The 22,235-nt window shown below is 50.7% G+C and overlaps 1 protein-coding gene across 1 annotated transcript in view; it reads right to left on the reverse strand.

Moving 5' to 3' along the window:
- cdh15 (cadherin 15, type 1, M-cadherin (myotubule)) overlaps positions 1-22,235 on the reverse strand; it is a 72,612-nt gene that overhangs the window by 38,365 nt on the left and 12,012 nt on the right. Inside the window, exons 2-5 of the mRNA XM_038808429.1 lie at positions 17,956-18,084; positions 14,900-15,085; positions 10,556-10,809; positions 5,300-5,442 (exon numbers count right to left, since the gene is read on the reverse strand). Coding sequence (XP_038664357.1) covers positions 5,300-5,442; positions 10,556-10,809; positions 14,900-15,085; positions 17,956-18,084 — 712 coding nt within the window. The remainder of the gene's footprint in view (positions 1-5,299; positions 5,443-10,555; positions 10,810-14,899; positions 15,086-17,955; positions 18,085-22,235) is intronic.

The following is a 22,235-nucleotide window of genomic DNA, read 5'->3' on the forward strand; positions in this document are numbered from 1 at the left end:
TTCAATGAATTATTATTGGGCCGCAAATGTAGCCATGGTAAGGAAGTGGTAGTGGGGGAGGAGTCGGTTTGGAAGCGGATGGAGGCAGCCTTGTGTAAGGGCACTAGTCTGGGAGTGCTGTTGACGGCGCCTCTGCCATTCTCGCCAGCCAGGCACTCCTGGTGGTGGTGGCCCTGAGGGTGTGAGACAGCGGCTGCAGCACCTGAGGCTTGACGGACCTCGGTTTGGATCCCTATCTGTGAGAATCACAGGTTTGCTCTGGGCAACTAGATGGGGGGGTTTCAGGGTTGGGGGGGGGGGGGGGGGGGGGGGGAGGTTGAGAGGTTTGGAGATTTGTTTGTGGAGGACAACTCCCGAGTTTGGAAGAACTGGTGGAGGAGTGTGAAAGCCCAGGGGAAATGGGTTCAGATATTTCCATGTGAGGAACCGTGTGAGAAAGCAGGTGCTGTCCTGTCCTGATCTGCCACCCCCGGAGCTGTAGGACAAGGTGCTGTAGGGGTTGGAGAGGGCAGGGTGTCAGAGGTATATATGGAATTGATGGACTGGGGGGGGGGGGGGGGGGCGCCCCGATAGGAGTAGTTAGGGGTGAACTGGGGGTTGGGCTATGGAAGGAAGCTCTGAGGAGGGTGAATGGGTCCTCTTCATGCGCCAGCCTGAGTCTCATTCAATTTAAGGTCGTCCACAGGCGTATATGATGGTGGCCAGAATGAGCAGGATCCTATAGGGGGTGGAGAGGTGTGTGTGTGTGTGTGGGGGGGGGGGGGGGGGCGGTGGCACGAACAAGTTTTGGGCCTGCCCGAAGTTGCAAGGATTTTGGTGGGGCTTCGCTGATGTGATGTCTGAGGTACTGGGGGAGAAGGTGGTTCAGAGTCGTGAATTGGCGGTTTTCGGAGTGTTGGAAGACCCGGGAGTCCAGAGAGAATGAGAGAGGCTGGTGTCCTGGCCGTTGCCTCTCTGGTAGCCCGGAGACGGATCCTGTTGGGGTGGAGGAACTCGGAGCCTCCGGAACCAGGGGGTGTGGGTGAGCGACCACGCGGATTTCCTCAGATTGGAGAAAATTAAATTCGCCTTAAGGAGGTCGATGGAAGAGTTCGTCCAAAGATGGAAACCATTCATTGACTTCTTCAAGGACAGTTATGTCAACAAGGGGAGGGGAGGGGGTGGATTAAGGTTAACAAGAAAAAGTGGAGGCAGAAAGGGTATGGGGGTGTGGTAGGGGGTGGCAGGGTGCAGTTGTAGGATATTTATTGAGTTATGCTGTCTTCTCGTTATATGCTGGTTATCTTTCATCCCGGGTGTGGTTTGGTTTGATGTTTAGTGACAAATTTTTTTAAAAGGGTCTCAGTGAAGAGACCGGGAGGAGTGTGAAGCAGATCGGGATCACTGTGAAGCAGATCGGGAGGAGTGTGAAGCAGAACAGGATCACTGTGAAGAGACCGGGAGGAGTGTGAAGCAGAACAGGATCACTGTGAAGCAGACCAGGAGGAGTGTGAAGCAGATCAGGATCACTGTGAAGCAGACCGGGAGGAGTGTGAAGCAGATCAGGATTACTGTGAAGACTCCAGGAGGAGTGTGAAGCAGATCAGGATCACTGTGAAGAGACCGGGAGGAGTGTGAAGCAGAACAGGATCAATGTGAAGCAGACCGGGAGGAGTGTGAAGCAGATCAGGATCACTGTGAAGAGACCGGGAGGAGTGTGAAGCAGATCAGGATCACTGCGAAGCCTACGGGAGGAAAGTGAAGCAGATCAGGATCACTGTGAAGAGACCGGGAGGAGTGTGAAGCAGATCAGGATTACTGTGAAGACTCCAGGAGGAGTGTGAAGCAGAACAGGATCACTGTGAAGCAGACCGGGAGGAGTGTGAAGCAGATCAGGATTATTGTGAAGAGACTGGGAGGAAAGTGAAGCAGATCAGGATTACTGTGAAGAGACCGGGAGGAGTGTGAAGCAGATCAGGATCACTGTGAAGAGACCGGGAGGAGTGTGAAGCAGATCAGGATTACTGTGAAGACTCCAGGAGGAGTGTGAAGCAGAACAGGATCACTGTGAAGCAGACCGGGAGGAGTGTGAAGCAGATCAGGATTATTGTGAAGAGACTGGGAGGAAAGTGAAGCAGATCAGGATTACTGTGAAGAGACCGGGAGGAAAGTGAAGCAGATCAGGATCACTGTGAAGAGACCGGGAGGAGTGTGAAGCAGATCAGGATTATTGTGAAGAGACTGGGAGGAAAGTGAAGCAGATCAGGATTACTGTGAAGCAGACCGGGAGGAGTGTGAAGCAGATCAGGATCACTGCGAAGCCTATGGGAGGAAAGTGAAGCAGATCAGGATCACTGTGAAGCAGACCGGGAGGAGTGTGAAGCAGATCAGGATCACTGTGAAGAGACTGGGATGAGAGTGAAGCAGATCAGGATCACTGTGAAGACTTCAGGAGGAGTGTGAAGCAGAACAGGATCACTGTGAAGCAGACCGGGAGGAGTGTGAAGCAGATCAGGATCACTGTGAAGCAGAGCGGGAAGAAAGTGAAGCAGATCAGGATCACTGTGAAGAGACCGGGAGGAGTGTGAAGCAGAACAGGATTATTGTGAAGAGACTGGGAGGAGAGTGAAGCAGATCAGGATTACTGCGAAGCCTACGGGAGGAAAGTGAAGCAGATCAGGATCACTGTGAAGCAGACCGGGAGGAGTGTGAAGCAGATCAGGATTACTGTGAAGCAGACCGGGAGGAGTGTGAAGCAGATCAGGATCACTGTGAAGAGACTGGGATGAGAGTGAAGCAGATCAGGATCTACTCCAGGAGGAGTGTGAAGCAGAACAGGATCACTGTGAAGCAGACCGGGAGGAGTGTGAAGCAGATCAGGATCACTGTGAAGCAGAGCGGGAGGAGAGTGAAGCAGATCAGGATCACTGTGAACAGACTGGGAGGAGAGTAAAGCAGATCAGGACCACTGTCAAAGTGACCGGGAGGAGAGTGAAGCAGATCAGGATCACTGTGAAGCAGACCGGGAGGAGTGTGAAGCAGATCAGGATTATTGTGAAGAGACCGGGAGGAGAGTGAAGCAGATCGGGATCACTGTGAAGCAGATCAGGATCACTGTGAAGCAGATCGGGATCACTGTGAAGAGACTGGGAGGAGAGTGAAGCAGATCAGGATCACTGTGAAGCAGACCGGGAGGAGTGTGAAGCAGATTAGGACCACTGTGAAAGTGACCGGGAGGAGAGTGAAGCAGATCAGGATCACTGTGAAGCAGACCGGGAGGAGTGTGAAGCAGAACAGGATCACTGTGAAGCAGACTGGGAGGAGAGTGAAGCAGATCAGGATCACTGTGAAGCAGACCGGGAGGAGTGTGAAGCAGAACAGGATCACTGTGAAGAGACTGGGAGGAGAGTGAAGCAGATCAGGATCACTGTGAAGACTCCAGGAGGAGTGTGAAGCAGAACAGGATCACTGTGAAGCAGAGCAGGAAGAAAGTGAAGCAGATCAGGATCACTGTGAAGCAGACCGGGAGGAGTGTGAAGCAGATCAGGATCACTGTGAAGCAGAGCGGGAAGAAAGTGAAGCAGATCAGGATCACTGTGAAGAGACCGGGAGGAGTGTGAAGCAGAACAGGATTATTGTGAAGAGACTGGAAGGAGAGTGAAGCAGATCAGGATTACTGCGAAGCCTACGGGAGGAAAGTGAAGCAGATCAGGATTACTGTGAAGCAGACCGGGAGGAGTGTGAAGCAGATCAGGATCACTGTGACGAGACTGGGATGAGAGTGAAGCAGATCAGGATCTACTCCAGGAGGAGTGTGAAGCAGAACAGGATCACTGTGAAGCAGACCGGGAGGAGTGTGAAGCAGATCAGGATCACTGTGAAGCAGAGCGGGAAGAAAGTGAAGCAGATCAGGATCACTGTGAAGAGACCGGGAGGAGTGTGAAGCAGAACAGGATTATTGTGAAGAGACTGGGAGGAGAGTGAAGCAGATCAGGATCACTGTGAAGCAGACCGGGAGGAGTGTGAAGCAGATCAGGATTATTGTGAAGAGACTGGCAGGAGAGTGAAGCAGATCAGGACCACTGTGAAGAGACCGGGAGGAGTGTGAAGCAGAACAGGATCACTGTGAAGAGACCGGGAGGAGTGTGAAGCAGAACAGGATCACTGTGAAGCAGATTGGGAGGAGTGTGAAGCAGATCAGGATCACTGTGAAGCAGAGCGGGAAGAAAGTGAAGCAGATCAGGATTACTGTGAAGCAGAGCGGGAAGAAAGTGAAGCAGATCAGGATCACTGTGAAGACTCCGTGAGGAGAGTGAAGCACATCAGGATCAACGCAGCTGGTAGATCTCACCGACAGATTCCAGTTCTGGGCAGCAGACGTTCGGAAGGATGTGAAGGAGCAGAGTACAGAAAAGGTTCACAAGATTGTTTCTGAGGATGAGGAACTTCAGTTTCACTGAAAGATTGGAGAATTTGGAACTGTTTTCCTTGGAGAGGAGAAGGTTGAGAGGAGATTTGATCAAGGTTTCAAAATGGACAGGGTAGATAGGGAGAACTTGTTCCCATTTTTGGAAGGATTGGGGCAACATGATGAAAAATGTTTTCACGCAGTGAATGGTTCAGATGTGGAATGTATTGTCTGAGCATTCGGTGGAGCCAAGTTCAATCGAAGCTTTCAGGAGATGATTGGATCATTACCTGAAAAGAAAGATTTTCAGGAATCTGGGATAAAGCAGGGCTGTGGCGTTAAGTAGATAGCATCAAAGAGCCTTCAGAGAGACAATGGGCCAAATGGTCTCCTATGCTGCATCATTGATGCAGTAAAACTAATCGACTGAAATAGAGAGGAGAACCCGGGGTGAACTGACACAACCTGGACTATCTTTATTATCCTGTTCTCTTGCTGCTGTATTTCTACTAATCAATGGTATGGTTCTTTCGTGTTGAATGGCCTCACTCCGTGCTATAATTTGTAATACTCTCTTAACAGCTTTATTACTAATTATGACACTAGTTATTATTCTGTCTCTCACGCTATTGCTCTGCTTTACTACAAGAATGTTTATCTCCAGCTTACTCTTCTTTACAGGGGCTGGTTTAGCACAGGGCTATAGAGCTGGCTTTCAAAGCAGACCAAGGCAGGCCAGCAGCGTGGGTTCAATTCCCGTACCAGCCTCCCAAACAGGCGCCAGAATGTGGCGACTAGGGGCTTTTCACAGTAACTTCATTTGAAGCCTACTTATGACAATAAGTGATTTTCATTTCATTTCTGTTTATTCATGTTTGTTTGTGACTTGTTGCTTTATAAGTATGCACTTACCGCTGTCTGTGGCTGTGATTACAGCCGTGTATCGATGGTTGAGCAGGAATGGGGACCTGCGCTCGATATTCTGCTGAAGAATGATCTCCCCCGTGTTTACATCTACTATCAGCCAATCAGCTGGGTCGTACTGAATCCCGTAACTGGAACATAAGAAAGGGCAGAGTTAGTGATCCGGGAAAAATACCCCAAAATAGGGGAAAATAGATCTGAACCTAGACAAAAGATACCTGGATACAGGAAAATATCCAGAAAATATCTTGGTACCCCACTATCTGGAGGTTCCTCTCCAAGTCATTCACCATCCTGACTGGGAAATATATCGGCCGTTCCTTCACTTTCGCTGGGGCAACATCCTGGAACTCCCTCCCTAACAGCACAGCGGGTGTACCTACCTCCCTGACCTGGATATGCCGGCGTTGGACTGGGGTGAGCACAGTAAGAAGTCTTACAGCACCAGGTTAAAGTCCAACAGGTTTGTTTCAAACACTAGCTTTCGGAGCACTGCTCCTTCCTCAGGTGAATGATGAAGGAGCAGTGCTCCGAAAGCTAGTGTTTGAAACAAACCTGTTGGACTTTAACCTGGTGCTGTAAGACTTCTTACTGTACCTCCCTGACAGCACAGCGGGTGTACCTACCTCCCTAACAGCACAGTGGGTGTACCTACCTCCCTAACAGCACAGTGGGTGTACCTACCTCCCTAACAGCACAGTGGGTGTACCTACCTCCCTAACAGCACAGTGGGTGTACCTACCTCCCTAACAGCACAGTGGTTTTTCCTACCTCCCTAACAGCACAGTGGGTGTACCGTTTTGGGGGCTGGTTTAGCTCAGTTGGCTGGACAGCTGGTTCGTGAAGTGGAGCGAGGCCAGCCGCACGGGTTCAATTCCTCGACCCTCGCCTGAGATGGCCCTCAGTTTAAATCACCACCAGTCAGCTGTGGTCACCTGGGACTATGGCGACTTCACAGTGGGAGTACCTACACCACATGAACTGAAGCGGTTCAAGCAGGAAGCTCACCACCACCTTCTGAAAGAGCAATTAGGGATGGGGAATAAATGCTGGCTCCCCTTTCACACCCACATCACAGAAAGGCATAAACAAAGTGGAGGAAGACATGGAGATAAGTGTAAAAAACATGATTCAGGAATAAATAAATCCCAGACCTCGGGGAAAATACCCAGACATGGGATAAAGTAAGTGAAAAAGGGGAAAACACCTAGAACATGGCAAAAATAAAGCTGCTGCAAACATAGGATTCACTCCCAGGCAGTGGGGGGGAAGCACCCAGATGCTGAGGAACTCAAAGAATCATAAAATCTATAGCACGGAGACAGTCCCTTCGGCCCAAACTAGCCCATGCCAACTGTAGATAGGGGAGTGATGCTCGATCAATGACTCCAGAAGCGATATTGAACGACAATTGAAGGCTTTATTGGACAAGATGTTTCCCCCAGCAGCGCAGGTACAGAATGTAGCTGCTGGGGAGACACAGGCTGTTATACTCCGCCTTACTGGGCGGAACCAGCAGGCAGGCTTCACCAATGATCTTGCTGTCTCAGGTACCTCCCACACCAATGGTCTTACAGCATCAACCTGGGTACCGTAATACCCCTAATACCAACTACCACATTCACCCCCTGTTAAAAAAAGTCTGGCGGGGGTGGTGGTCTCGCGTTATACAGTGGTAGAGGTTGAGGTTATGGTGGTACCTGGTATACATTAGTACAGTATTTTGCCTCGTTACACGTCGCAACTATTTGCAGTATTTACATTCATGTGTTAAAATGAAGCCATTAGTCGATCGGGGGCCCTGGTCGTCCTGTGCGATCGTCGCAGTTTCGGTGGTGATGCAGGCGCCAGCTCGGGCATCCGTGACTCCGGGAGCGTGGCTTTGGCTTCTTCGGTAGCTTCATCTCCCCTAGATGGGACCAGTGGGAGGACTGATTCACCTGGGGAAACGGCGGCTGTGGGTGCGCTGGTAGGAGGGAGGGGGGGGGGGGGGTGTGAGTGGAGATTCAGCGGGCGCCAGGTCCCGTAGGGAGACGGTATCCTGTCGGCTGTTGGGTTACGCCATGTCGGCGTATGGAGGGATTGCGTGAAGGAGGTGGACCCTCTCGACCAATGGGTCCGATTTGTGCACCCGCACGTGTTTGCAGAGCAGGATGGATCCAGGAGCTGCCAACCAGGTTGGGAGCGAGGTCCCGGAGGAGGACTTCCTAGGGAAGACGAGACGTTCATGAGATGTTTCGTTTGTCGTGGTACACAGCAGCGATCGGATGGAGTGGAGTGCATCGGGGAGGACCTCCTGCCAGCGGGAGACTGGGAGATTCCTGGCCAGTAGGACAGTCTTCCAGACCGTTCCGTTCTCCCTCTCTACCTGTCTGTTTCCTCGGGTGTTGTAACTGGTCGTCCTGCTCGAGGCAATGCCCTTGCTGAGCAGGAATTGACGCAGTTCATCGCTCATAAAGGAGGACCCCCTATCGCTATGGATGTAGGCGGGGAAACCAAACAGTGTAAAGATGCTGTGGAGGGCTTTTATGACGGTGGCTGCGGTTATGTCGGGGTAGGGGATGGTGAATGGGAACCGGGGGTACTCGTCAATCACGTTCAGGAAGTACGTGTTGCGCTCGGTGGAGGGGAGGGGCCCTTTGAAGTCCATACTGAGGCGTTCAAAGGGACAGGAAGCCTTTATCAGGTGCGCTTTCTCTGGCCTGTAGAAGTGCGGCTTGCGCTCCGCGCAGATTTGGCAGTTCCTGGTGGCGGTCCTGACCTCCTCGATGGAGTAGGGCAGGTTGCGGGTCTTGATGAAATGGAAGAATCGATTGACCCCCAGGTGGCAGAGGTCCTCGTGGAGGGTGCGGAGTCGGTCCACTTGTGCGTTGGCACATGTGCGCAGGATAGAGCATCAGGAGGCTCATTTAGCTTCCCGGGATGATATAAGATCTCATAATTGTAGGTGGAGAGCTCAATCCTCCACTGTAAGATCTTATCGTTCTTTATCTTGCCCCGCTGTGCATTATCGAACATGAAAGCAACCGACCGTTGGTCAGTGAGGAGAGTGAACCTCCTGCTGGCCAGGTAATGCCTCCAGTGCCGCACAGCTTCTACTATGGCCTGGGCCTCCTTTTCAACGGAGGAATGGCGGATTTCTGAAGCGTGGAGGGTGCGTGAGAATAAGGCCACGGGTCTGCCCACTAGGTTGAGGGTGGCCGCCAGAGCTACGTCGGACGCGTCGCTCTCGATTTGGAAGGGAAGGGATTCATCGATAGCATGCATCGTGGCCTTTGCGATGTCCGCTTTGTTGTGGCTAAAGGCCTGGCGGGCCTCTGCCGACAGGGGAAAAACCGTGGATTGAATTAGTGGGCGGGCCTTGTCCGCATAATTGGGGACCTACTGGGCATAATATGAGAAAAATCCCAGGCAGCGTTTCAGGTCCTTGGAACAGTGGAGGAGGGGAAACTCCATGAGGGGGCGCATGCATTCGGGATCTGGGCCTATGACTCCATCATGCACTACGTAGCCGAGGATGGCTAGACGGTCGGTGCTGAACACGCATTTGTCCTTGTTATAGGTTAGATTAAGGATTTTTGCGGCATGGAGGAATTTTCGGAGGTTGGTGTCGTGGTCCTGCTGGTCGTGGCCGCAGATGGTGACGTTATCGAGGTACGGAAACATGGCCCGCAAACCGTACAAGTCAACCATTCGGTCCATCTCCCGTTGGAAGACCGAGACTCCATTTGTGACACCGAAGGGAATCCTTAGGAAGTGGTAGAGCCGCCCATCTGCTTCGAAAGCAGTGTATTTGTGGTCACTAGGGCGGATGGGGAGCTGATGGCAGGGGGACCTGAGATCCACCGTGGAAAAGACCTTGTATTGTGCAATCTGATTGACCAAGTCAGATATGCGGGGGAGAGGGTATGCGTCGAGCTGCGTATACCTGTTGATGGTCTGACTATAATCAATGACCATGCTGTGCTTCTCCCCAGTCTTTACAACCACTACTTGAGCTCTCCAGGGGCTGTTGCTAGCCTCGATAATACCTTCCTTCAGTAACTGCTGGACTTCCGACCTAATGAAGGTCCGGTCCTGGGCGCTGTACCATCTGCTCCTGGTGGCGACGGATTTGCAATCCGGGGTGAGGTTCGCAAAAAGGGAAGGCGGATCGACCTTGAGGGTTACGAGGCTGCAGACAGTGAGGGGGGGGTATAGGGCCGCCGAATTTAAAAGTTAAACTCTGGAGGTTACATTGGATGTCTAACCCTAGGAGCGTGGCAGCGCAGACGTGAGGGAGGACGTAGAGCTGGAAATGTTTTAATTCCCTTCCCTGGACCTTGAGGTTCGCTATGCAGAACCCTTTGATCTCTACAGAGTGACAGCCGGAGGCCAGGGAGATTCTTTGGTTAACTGGGTGGATGGTAAGAGAACAGCGCCTTATCGTGTTGGGGTGTATGAAGCTCTCTGTGCTCCCGGAGTCCATCAGGCAGGATGTTTCGCGCCCATTGATGAGCACGGTCGTTGTCGCGGTCAAGAGCGTTCGGGGCCGAGACTGGTCCAGGGTCACCGAGGCGAGTTGTAGTAAAAGTTGGAGATTATCGTGTGTGGTCGCTGGCTGAAACTTGCAGGCAGCCACAGTTACTACCTAATACCAGGAGCGCATGGTAGAATTCATCCAGCGATTCCCCAGGGATTTGTCGCCTCGTCGCTAGCAGATGTCGGGCGTAGACCTGGTTTACTGGTCGAATATAGTGTCCTTTCAACAGGGCACTATACACCTCTATGGGTGTAGTTGTGGCTGTCCTGAGGTACCCGTTGAAGCACGCCAGCCAGTGCTTGAAGGTTGCTGCTGAGTTTGCCGCGTGGGGGCTAAGTTGCAGACACTCCGGCTGGATTCGGAGCTCCATTCTTCAAAATCTAGTCCAATAAATTGATGCTCGATCAATGACTCCAGAAGCGAGAATGGATAACAATTGAAGGCTTTATTGGACTAGGTGTTTCCCCCAGCAGTGCAGGTACAGAATGCAGCAGCTGGGGAGACACAGGCTGTTATACTCCGCCTTACTGGGCGGAACCAGCAGGCAGACTTCACCAATGATATTGCTGTCTCAGGTACCTCCCGCACCAGTGGTCTTACAGCATCAACCTGGGTACCGTAATACCCCTAATACCAACTACCACAGGGAGAAAATACACCCAGGCTGAGGAAGAGAAAGTTCTGGACAGTCAGAGAATTCAGCAATTAACAGTGATCCTCACCTGATATTCTGCTGTTGCTTTGTGTCGGGGTCAGTGACGGTGTAGACTGTTAGAAAGCTTCCTGCTGTTAACCCTTCTGGCACATTCAGTGTGCGGGGGTCTTCCACAAAGCTGGGGGCTTCGTTTACGTCAGTGACCGTCACAATGACTTTAGCTGAAGAACGGAGAGTTTGAGGGGCTCCGGGAGTGACAGCTTCCTTGTTCTTCACTTCCACAGTCAGGATATGTTTGTCAGCCGTCTCATAATCCAGATTCTGAAACACATGGCAGCAAAATAAATTCCTGTGGTAACTTCTTGTGTTGACAAACATTTTCCCTTTGCCTCAGATTCTCTTCCCCTCTCCATTGATCCCTGTCTTGACCTGAGTCTAAAGACACTGCGGCCAATTCTAAAACAACAACTTGTATTTAACACAGCAGAACACCCATGATGCTTCACAGGAGCACTATAAAACAAAATATGATCCTGAGTCACAGAAGGAGTATTAGGGGGCGGAATTTTAAAAGCTTAGTAAAGGTTTGAAGCAGAATGCAGTGGTGTCGGAATGTTGTGGTGTCGGAATGCAGTGGTGTCGGAATGATGTGGTGTCGGAATGTTGTGGTGTCGGAATGCTGTGGTGTCGGAATGCTGTGGTGTCGGAATATTGTGGTGTCGGAATGCTGTGGTGTCGGAATGTTGTGGTGTCGGAATGCTGTGGTGGCGGAATATTGTGGTGTCGGAGTGGTGTCGGAATGTTGTGGTGTCGGAATGTTGTGGTGTCGGAGTGGTGTCGGAATGTTGTGGTGTCGGAATGGTGTCGGAATGCTGTGGTGTCGGAGTGGTGTCGGAATGTTGTGGTGTCGGAATGCTGTGGTGTCGGAGTGGTGTCGGAATGTTGTGGTGTCGGAATGTTGTGGTGTTGGAATGCTGTGGTGTTGGAATGCTGTGGTGTCGGAATGTTGTGGTGTCGGAATGCTGTGGTGTTGGAATGTTGTGGTGTCGGAATGCTGTGGTGTCGGAATGCTGTGGTGTCGGAATATTGTGGTGTCGGAATGCTGTGGTGTCGGAATGTTGTGGTGTCGGAATGTTGTGGTGTCGGAATGCTGTGGTGGCGGAATATTGTGGTGTCGGAGTGGTGTCGGAATGTTGTGGTGTCGGAATGTTGTGGTGTCGGAGTGGTGTCGGAATGTTGTGGTGTCGGAATGGTGTCGGAATGCTGTGGTGTCGGAGTGGTGTCGGAATGTTGTGGTGTCGGAATGCTGTGGTGTCGGAGTGGTGTCGGAATGTTGTGGTGTCGGAATGTTGTGGTGTTGGAATGCTGTGGTGTTGGAATGCTGTGGTGTCGGAATGTTGTGGTGTCGGAATGCTGTGGTGTTGGAATGTTGTGGTGTCGGAATATTGTGGTGTCGGAGTGGTGTCGGAATGCTGTGGTGTCGGAATGCTGTGGTGTCGGAATATTGTGGTGTCGGAATGCTGTGGTGTCGGAATGCTGTGGTGTCGGAATGCTGTGGTGTCGGAATGTTGTGGTGTCGGAGTGGTGTCGGAATGCTGTGGTGTCGGAATGTTGTGGTGTCGGAATGTTGTGGTGTCGGAATGTTGTGGTGTCGGAATGTTGTGGTGTCGGAGTGGTGTCGGAATGCTGTGGTGTCGGAATGCTGTGGTGTCGGAATGTTGTGGTGTCGGAGTGGTGTCGGAATGCTGTGGTGTCGGAATGTTGTGGTGTCGGAATGTTGTGGTGTCGGAGTGGTGTCGGAATGCTGTGGTGTCGGAATGTTGTGGTGTCGGAATGTTGTGGTGTCGGAATGCTGTGGTGTCGGAATGTTGTGGTGTCGGAGTGTTGTGGTGTCGGAATGTTGTGGGGTTGGAATGTTGTGGTGGCGGAATGTTGTGGGGTTGGAATATTGTGGTGTCGGAGTGGTGTCGGAATGCTGTGGTGTCGGAATGCTGTGGTGTCGGAATATTGTGGTGTCGGAATGCTGTGGTGTCGGAATGCTGTGGTGTCGGAATGTTGTGGTGTCGGAATGCTGTGGTGTTGGAATGTTGTGGTGTCGGAATGTTGTGGTGTCGGAATGCTGTGGTGTCGGAATGCTGTGGTGTCGGAATGTTGTGGTGTCGGAATGTTGTGGTGTCGGAGTGGTGTCGGAATGCTGTGGTGTCGGAATGTTGTGGTGTCGGAATGTTGTGGTGTCGGAGTGGTGTCGGAATGCTGTGGTGTCGGAATGTTGTGGTGTCGGAATGTTGTGGTGTCGGAATGCTGTGGTGTCGGACTGTTGTGGTGTCGGACTGTTGTGGTGTCGGAATGTTGTGGGGTTGGAATGTTGTGGTGGCGGAATGTTGTGGTGTCGGAATGCAGTGGTGTCGGAATGCTGTGGTGTCGGAATGTTGTGGTGTCGGAATGTTGTGGTGTCGGAATGTTGTGGTGTCGGAATGTTGTGGTGTCGGAATGTTGTGTCGGAATGCAGTGGTGTCGGAATGTTGTGGTGTCGGAATGTTGTGGGGTCGGAATGTTGTGGTGGCGGAATGCTGTGGTGTCGGAATGCTGTGGTGTCGGAATGCTGTTGTGGCGGAATGTTGTGGTGTCGGAATGTTGTGTCGGAATGCTGTGGTGTCGGAATGCTGTGGTGTCGGAATGTTGTGGTGTCGGAATGCTGTGGTGTCGGAATGTTGTGGTGTCGGAATGCTGTGGTGTCGGAATGCTGTGGTGTCGGAATGCTGTTGTGGCGCAATGTTGTGGTGTCGGAATGTTGTGTCGGAATGCTGTGGTGTCGGAATGCTGTGGTGTCGGAATGCTGTGGTGTCGGAATGCAGTGGTGTCGGAATGCTGTTGTGGCGCAATGTTGTGGTGTCGGAATGTTGTGGTGTCGGAATGTTGTGGTGTCGGAATGCTGTTGTGGCGGAATGCTGTGCAGCTGGACCAACTTGATGGGAAGGGTGAGGCCATGGAGAGATTTGAAAACAAGGATGAGAATTTTAAAATCAAGATGTTAGCGGACCAGGTGCCAATGTCCGCCAGTGGTCACAGAGATTTGTGGAACAAAGGCCATTCGGCCCATCGAGTCTGCACCGACCCACTTAAGCCCTCACTTCCATCCTATCCCCTCCTAACCTTTTTTGGTCACTAAGAGCAATTTAGCATGGCCAATCCACCTAACCTGCATGTCTTTGGACTGTGGGAGGAAACCGGAGCACCCGGGGTAAACCCACACAGACACGGGGAGAACATGCAGACTCTGCACAGACAGTGATCCAAGCCGGGAATCGAACCTGGGACCCTGGCGTTGTGATGCCACAGTGCTATCCACTTGTGCTACCATGCTGCCCCAAATGATAGGTGAACAGAATTTGGTGCCAGTTAGGACATGGGCAGCAGAGGTTTTGATGACTCAGGTTTACAAAGAGTACAATGTGGTGACTATAGTTCGCCCACAGCCACCATTTCTGAGTCCAGAGTTCAGGCCTCGGCTCTGTTTGCGAGTTATTCTCTCTGACATTGTGGGATGGGCAGTGATGTTTCTGTGTTCTCTTCAGTAACAATGAGGAATAATTTAGTGATAAAGACTGAAAATGTTGGCAACACTCAGCAGATCAAATAGAAACTGAGAGGGAATGGATTGGTTAATCTGAGTTAGACATTTCAGCACATCTTCATCAGTTTGGATGTTTGCCAGACTGTCAGAGAATCTGACCCTTGACCCTAGGCCACAGGGTCATCACATCATTTTGTTTCTGAATTGTCACCTGATGGAAGATACAAAGGCTGGAGGCTGGCTTCTTGCTGAAGAATTACTTCCAGTTTGGAGCAAATCTGCCCTTTGGCCTTTCCAGGGGGGGGGGTATTTCTGCTGCCCAATAAGTCACGCCAGTCACAGGTCTGATAGGCGGCATGGTGGCACAGTGTTTAGCACTGCTGCCGCACAGCTCCAGGGTCCCGGGTTCAATTCCGGCCTCGAGTGACGGTCTGTGTGGAGTCTACACGTTCTCCCCGTATCTGCGTGGGTTTCCTCCGGGTGCTCCGGTTTCCTCCCACAGTCCAAAGATGTGCAGGTTAGGTGGATTGGCCGTGATAAATTACCCCTTAGTGTCTAAAAGGTTGGGTGGAGTTACTGCGTTATGGGGATAGGGTGTGGCCTGACTCCAGGTAGGGTGCTCTTTCAGAGGGTCGGTGCAGATTCAATGGGCCGAATGGCCTCCTTCTGCACTGTAGGGATTTTATGATTCTAAGTGAGAGGTGCCTAGACCTCTCTCACCCCTTTGAATTGGATTTGGACGCAAGCTTTCTGTCCAGATCCCTCCGAGGTGTCAATTCAGTTTTCTAAACATAAATCTAATTGCTAAACTGCTCATTGATTGGTTGCTTCCTTTACTTTTTCAACAAATAGGATGCCTCTGTTTGTCTCCGGCTCAGTCCTGATGCTGAAGAGTCCCTGGTCATCACCACCAACAATGCTGTAGTCCACAAACCAGTTTGATGTTCCAGGCTGATCCTTGTCCTCCACACTGATTTTGCCAATCTCCGATCTCACCATGTCCTCTGGCACTTCAGCAACAAACTGCAATGACCAAGTTCACAGGTTATTAGGAATTGCATTTATTCACAGGGGCCTCACGGTAGCATGGCGGTTAGCATCAATGCTTCACAGCTCCAGGGTCCCAGGTTCGATTCCCGGCTGGGTCACTGTCTGTGTGGAGTCTGCACGTCCTCCCCGTGTGCGCGTGGGTTTCCTCCGGGTACTCCGGTTTCCTCCCACAGTCCAAAGATGTGCGGGTTAGGTGGATTGGCCATGCTAAATTGCCCGTAGTGTAAGGTTAATGGGGGGATTGTTGGGTTACGGGTATACGGGTTACGTGGGTTTAAGTGGGGTGATCATTGTTCGGCACAACATCGAGGGCCGAAGGGCCTGTTCTGTGCTGTACTGTTCTATGTTCTATGTTCTATGTAACTAACACTTATTTTAAAATGTTATATTTTCCTGCTCAATAGGAGTGACGTGTCTGAGCAGTCTATTAAATACCTTGGCCCCAGGGTGTCCCTGCACTTGATGGGTTAAAGCATATTATCCAGGAACTAGGCCAAGATTCAGTTTCACCAAACTAGCCCTCACCTTGTGTCAACATTTCCATCAAAATGAAGGGGCAGAGCTGGGAACTCTGAACAATCCTGCCGTATGATCAGAGAAGGGAAGCATGTGGGACCCAACATGGGGTCTACCCCTGGATGAAGGGATTGACCTCTGACAGCAGCCAGTGTGAAGGAACCCATGGAAGTGAAGGTTTCTCCTGGGTTTTCCAACAAACCCACTGCCCTGGGTCCCTCCTCTGAGACTCTCAGCCAACCCTGCGATGATTGGCAGGGTCAGAAGAGGATGTTCGGGTTATGGACATTGTGGCAATTACAACAAGAAGCACCTCACTGCAGACACTCTTTATCCAGGTTTTCCTTTTCAGTTCCACCTCTGCTGATATCCTGTACTATAAATCAAGTCCCTTCATTTTGATGATGTCTTGAACCTTGACCCTTCACCTTGGTGATACCCTGAAGTAAGACAGAGGTGAGAAAGAATTTCTTCTCTCAGAGGGTCGTGAATCTGTGGGATTCTTTACCGCAGAGAGCTGTAGGGGCCGGGCCGTTACCGCAGAGAGCTGTAGAGGCCGGGCTGTTACCGCAGAGAGCTGTAGAGGCCGGGCCGTTACCGCAGAGAGCTGTAGAGGCTGAGCCGTTACCGCAGAGAGCTGTAGGGGCCGGGCCGTTACCGCAGAGAGCTGTAGGGGCCGGGCCGTTACCGCAGAGAGCTGTAGGGGCCGGGTCGTTACCGCAGAGAGCTGTAGGGGCCGGGCCGTTACCGCAGAGAGCTGTAGGGGCCGGGCCATTACCGCAGAGAGCTGTAGAGGCTGAGCCGTTACCGCAGAGAGCTGTAGGGGCCGGGCCGTTACCGCAGAGAGCTGTAGAGACCGGGCCGTTACCGCAGAGAGCTGTAGGGGCCGGGCCGTTACCGCAGAGAGCTGTAGGGGCCGGGCCGTTACCGCAGAGGGCTGTAGGGGCCGGGCCGTTACCGCAGAGAGCTGTAGGGGCCGGGCCGTTACCGCAGAGAGCTGTAGGGGCCGGGCCGTTACCGCAGAGAGCTGTAGGGGCCGGGCCGTTACCGCAGAGAGCTGTAGGGGCCGGGCCGTTACCGCAGAGAGCTGTAGGGGCCGGGCCGTTACCGCAGAGAGCTGTAGAGGCCGGGCCGTTACCGCAGAGAGCTGTAGAGGCCGAGCCGTTACCGCAGAGAGCTGTAGGGGCCGGGCCGTTACCGCAGAGAGCTGTAGGGGCTGGGCCGTTACCGCAGAGAGCTGTAGGGGCCGGGCCGTTACCGCAGAGCGCTGTAGGGGCCGGGCCGTTACCGCAGAGCGCTGTAGGGGCCGGGCCGTTACCGCAGAGAGCTGTAGAGGCCGGGCCGTTACCGCAGAGAGCTGTAGAGGCTGAGCCGTTACCGCAGAGAGCTGTAGGGGCCGGGCCGTTACCGCAGAGAGCTGTAGGGGCTGGGCCGTTACCCCAGAGAGCTGTAGGGGCCGGGCCGTTACCGCAGAGAGCTGTAGGGGCTGGGCCGTTACCGCAGAGAGCTGTAGGGGCCGGGCCGTTACCGCAGAGAGCTGTAGGGGCCGGGCCGTTACCGCAGAGAGCTGTAGGGGCCGGGCCGTTACCGCAGAGAGCTGTAGGGGCCGGGCCGTTACCGCAGAGAGTGTGGAGGCCGGGTCGTTACCACAGAGAGCTGTAGGGGCCGGGCCGTTACCGCAGAGAGCTGTAGGGGCTGGGTCGTTAAGTATGTTCAAGACTGAGTCAGACTGATTTTTAATCAGTGAGGGGATTGTGGGGTAAGGCGGGAAAGTGGAGTTAAGGACCATATCAGATCAGCCATGATCTCATTGAATGGCGGGGCAGACCCGATTGGGCCGAGTGGCCTACTCCTGCTCCAACGTCTTGTAGTAAGTCTTGGCCATTCACCTGGCTGATATTCTGAGTTCAACCCTTCACCTAACTTAGGGCAGCACGGTAGCATTGTGGTTAGCACAATTGCTTCACAGCTCCAGGGTCCCAGGTTCGATTCCCGGTTTGGGTCACTGTCTGTGTGGAGTCTGCAAGTCCTCCCCGTGTGTGCGTGGGTTTCCTCCGGGTGCTCCGGTTTCCTCCCACAGTCCAAAGATGTGCAGGTTGGGTGGATTGGCCAAGATAAATTGCCCTTAGTGTCCAAAATTGCCCTTAGTGTTGGGTGGGGTTACTGGGTTATGGGGATAGGGTGGAGGTGTTGACCTTGGGTAGGCTGCTCTTTCCAAGAGCCGGTGCAGACTCGATGGGTCGAAGGGCCTCCTTCTGCACTGTAAATTCTATGATAACTTCCTAAAAAATCAATATATAACTAACAGAAAGAACAACATCACGAACCTCAGTGGCGATAAACTCTGGGGCGTTGTCATTGATGTCATCGATGAAGATGACTGCGGTGGCAGTAGTAGAGAGTCCTTCACCTGACAGATCTGCCACTTGTAGAGTCAGATTGTACACAGAAATATTCTGCAAATATAAAGTGAACATTCAGGAAAGAATTCAGAACTCACTCACAGACTCAATTAGAACAATGGGGAGATTTCAGGTAATGGAAAAGCCCAACAAGCTCAACTAGTTCAGAGGTAAACCCCACCCACTGACCCACTGTTGTTAAGATCCCAGCCAGACCCCAACATTTGGTCGGATACCAGACAAGAAACCCAAACAATTTGCAAAACTGTGAGGAAAGGATACGACACCCCAGGAGTGATAACTCTGACCAATGTGTATCTTTTATACTTAAATACAGAATTAACCACATTAACATTAAAGAAATAGCTTTACAATTAGCAGTTAAACAGTTCTTAAACACAAGTGAAAAATTGAACTTACTATCTGTACCTGCTACTAACTCCAATTGAGCAACCCAATACATTTCAAACACCACTTATAAATAAAGTTAACAAATAGATTACTTGCTTAGTTGTGTAGACGTTTGAAGAGAATCCTTTTCAGGAGCAGAACGAATACATTTCATTCAATCTAACAAAACTGCTATTCAATTTAAAATCCTTCTGTCTTGAGATTTTTCTTTATTCATTCATGGGATGTGGGCAACACTGGCTGACCCAGCATTTATTGCCCATCCCTGAGGGCATTTAAGAGTCAGCCACATTGCTGTGTGTCTGGAGTCACGTGTAGGCCAGACCGGGTAAGGATGACAGATTTCTTTCCCTTAAGGACATTAGTGAACCGAATGAGTTTTTACAACAATCAACAATGGTTTCATGGTCATCATTAGACTTTTTAAAATTCCAAATATTTTATTGAATTCAAATTTCACCATCTGCCCTGATGGTGGATTCAAACTCAGGTCTCCAGAGCAACCCTGTGTCTCATGGATTATTAGTCTAATGACCCTTACACCACTGCCTCCCCTTCTCAGACTCAAATCCAATGGTATAAACAACCTGGCTCCTGCCATTAATTACATCACCTGATCCCACTAAGATGTCACATGACCAGCTAGCTAGGACTAAATACAACCCCTCAGAAATTATCTACTCTCCAGAGAATTTCAACAAATCATAACAATATCCCAACAAATATATACCTTAACCCAGTCTTTTAATAACTTTACTGTTACAAATGTAAAATATAATATATAAAAAATTTCAGCATGCATCACACCATCTCTCCAATCATAGAATTTGCAGTGCAGAAGGAGACCATTCGGCCCTTCGAGTCTGCACGGCTCTTGGAAAGAGCACCATATCCAAGCCCACACCTCCACTCTATCCCCATAACCCAGTAACCCCACCCAACACTAAGGGCAATTTATCATGGCCAATCCACCCAACCTGCACATCTTTGGGCTGTGGGAGGAAACCCACGCACACACGGGGAGGACGTACAGACTCCCCACAGACAGTGACCTAAGCCGGGAATCGAACCAGGTACCCTGGAGCTGTGAAGCCACAATGCTAACCACTGTGCTACCGTGCTGCCCGAGCGGCACACTCAAACTCCCTGATCCCAACTCTACACTCTCTAATCTCAAGTGTTCATACTCTTTGTTTCTCTCTGTACTCCCCAATCCCATCTCTCCATGATCCTTAGTTTAGGAATGGTTGCCATTCTGTCCGTGTGGAGTTTGCACATTCTCCCCGTGTCTGCATGGGTTTCACCCCCACAACCCAAAGATGTGCAGGTTAGGTGGACTGGCCACGCTAAAATTGCCCCTTAATTGGGTAAAAAAATAATTGGGTACTCTAAAGTTATTTTTAAAAAAGGAATGGTTGCCATTATAGGAAATTATAGTATTTCACAGTGAAGGAGGAGGCCATTTGGTCCATCATGTTGTGCTTATCCTTCAGTACCCAGTTAATTCCATTTCCCTGCCCTTTCTCTATAATCCTGCGAATATTTGTGTTTCAAGTATTTACCCAATGCTCTTTTGAAAGTTATTATTTCAGTGCATTCGAGATCTCTGTGTAAAAATGTGTTTGCCAATCAGTCAAATCTGTGATTTCTGGTGACTGATCCTTCTGCAAATTTCTGTTTATTTACTCTGTCAATTTCCTCCATAATTTTGAATACTTCTATCAAATATCTCTTAACTTTCTCTAAGGAGAACCCAACTTTTCCAGTAAGCCGACATAACTGCCTCCATTGGTACCAAAGACAAATAAATCTAGAATAGCCAGAATGACAAACGTGATCGAGCTGAGGACGAAAGGGAAGTAATATGTGTGTGTGGCATGTGTCAGGTCGAGAATACAACAGAGAATCAAGCTGAATATAAAATTGCCAGAAGGAAAGTGAAAAACCTAACAATAAAAGCAAAGAGGGAGCATGAAAAGAGACTGGCAGCTAACAAACCAGTAATGCCAAGGTCTTCTGTAAGATGTAAATAGTAAATGGATGGCAAAAGAAAGAGCCAGGCTGATTAGAGATAAAATAGACTTGCAGGTGGAAGCAGGAGAAATAGCAGAGGTAATAAATAAATACTTTGCACCCGTCTTCACAAAGGAAGGGGATGCTACCCAGGCTGAGGTGAGGAAGGAGGTAACTGGTGTGAGGGGAGGTTGGATAAACTCAGTTTGTTCTCACTGGAACGATGGAGGTTGAGGGGCGACCTCATAGAGGGCTACAAAATTATGATGGGTGTGGACAGAGTGGATAGTCAGAAGCTTTTTCCCAGGGTGGAAGAGTCAATTACTAGGGGGCATAGGTTTAACGTGCAAGGGGGAAAGTTTAGAGGAGATGCGAGAGGGGACGATAGTGACGTTTAAGGGGCATCTTGACAAATATATGAATAGGATGGGAATAGAGGGATATGGACCCTGGAAGTGTAAAAGGTTTTAGTTTAGACGGGCAGCATGATCGGCACAGGCTTGGAGGGCCGAAGGGCCTGTTCCTGTGCTGTACTTTTCTTTGTTCTATGTTCTATGTTCAGATGCATAGAGATGGGTAAGCGTTCTTTTATTTTCATCAACTCTCCGTCAGCTGTGAGGGTGTTAAATCTCTCAGCTCACACTCTGAGCTCGTGTCTGTCTTCATCGTTGTTGATTATCCGAGTTAAAATCTGCACAGCTCCTCAATATTAATGTGCCCCTTCCCATCTCAATGCTCCTGAGCTCTGACCCTTGTCGACATTTTTACCTTGGCGCTCACAGCGACAGCATTTATTGTTAGTGACTTTGCAGTGGTCTGCGTTGTTTCCACAAGGCTATCATGGATATTTTGGGACGCAGCGCTGGGCTGTAGGTTCTGCTATGTATCCCCTCATCTAAACCCTCAGTGAGCCTTGTGAAGCTAATTTCAGATATATGTTTGGACACTTGAACTGTTGAACCTGATCTCAATGTGTATATTGATGGAACCATCAATTCACTAGACACGTGCTTTAAGATATGAACAGTGGTTTTAATCTACTTACAACAGAGCCAGCCTGTTCCGCATTGAACTCTCGATGAACTGAACGACTGGCTCTGAGCTTTGGTATTTATACAGCAGTCCAGGGGGAGGAGTCATGGGCGAAGCCAAGAGTGGAGCCCTGTACAAACTCCTAAGCATTCCCAGCGCTACTCCCCCTAGCGGTCGGGCAACGCAACTGCACTTACAAATGCATGGTCTCATGTATATACAATACAGTGTGAATTACGGACATTCACTACATGTATGTTAGTGAGATGGGAGAACAATGCTGAGGGTGGAAGTGGGAGAGGAGCAAGGATAGAAAGCAGCTGATGTGTGCCCTTCATTATCAATGCAGCTGAACCATGAGAGCTCCCTGGCCTGTCTCCATTGTCAGAATCACTAGGACCATAGCTGGCCACCAGGAGAAAATGATTGTGTCAAAGTGGAGGCTTGGCTGAACTCCATTATGTCATTAGCGGGACACACACACAATCAAGTGGGGAAATCCTGCCGGCCAGAAAGCCGTCTTGCCCCCCCCCCTCGATTCTGCCCCCCCCCCTCGATTCTGCCCCCCATCCCCTTCTGCCATTCCCGCCCGCCGAAAGCGAGGTTGGAAAATCCCCCGTTAACTCGGTTTCTCTCTCCGCTGACACAATCAGGACTTGTGAGTATTTCCAACATTTTCTGTTCTTATTTCTGGAATCCACATTTTCATTAGTTTCTACTTTTATTTATTTTGGATGAGTTGATCTCCC

This window comes from Scyliorhinus canicula, chromosome 9 (assembly GCF_902713615.1).
Source record: "Scyliorhinus canicula chromosome 9, sScyCan1.1, whole genome shotgun sequence".
Taxonomy (NCBI): Eukaryota; Metazoa; Chordata; class Chondrichthyes; order Carcharhiniformes; family Scyliorhinidae; genus Scyliorhinus; species Scyliorhinus canicula.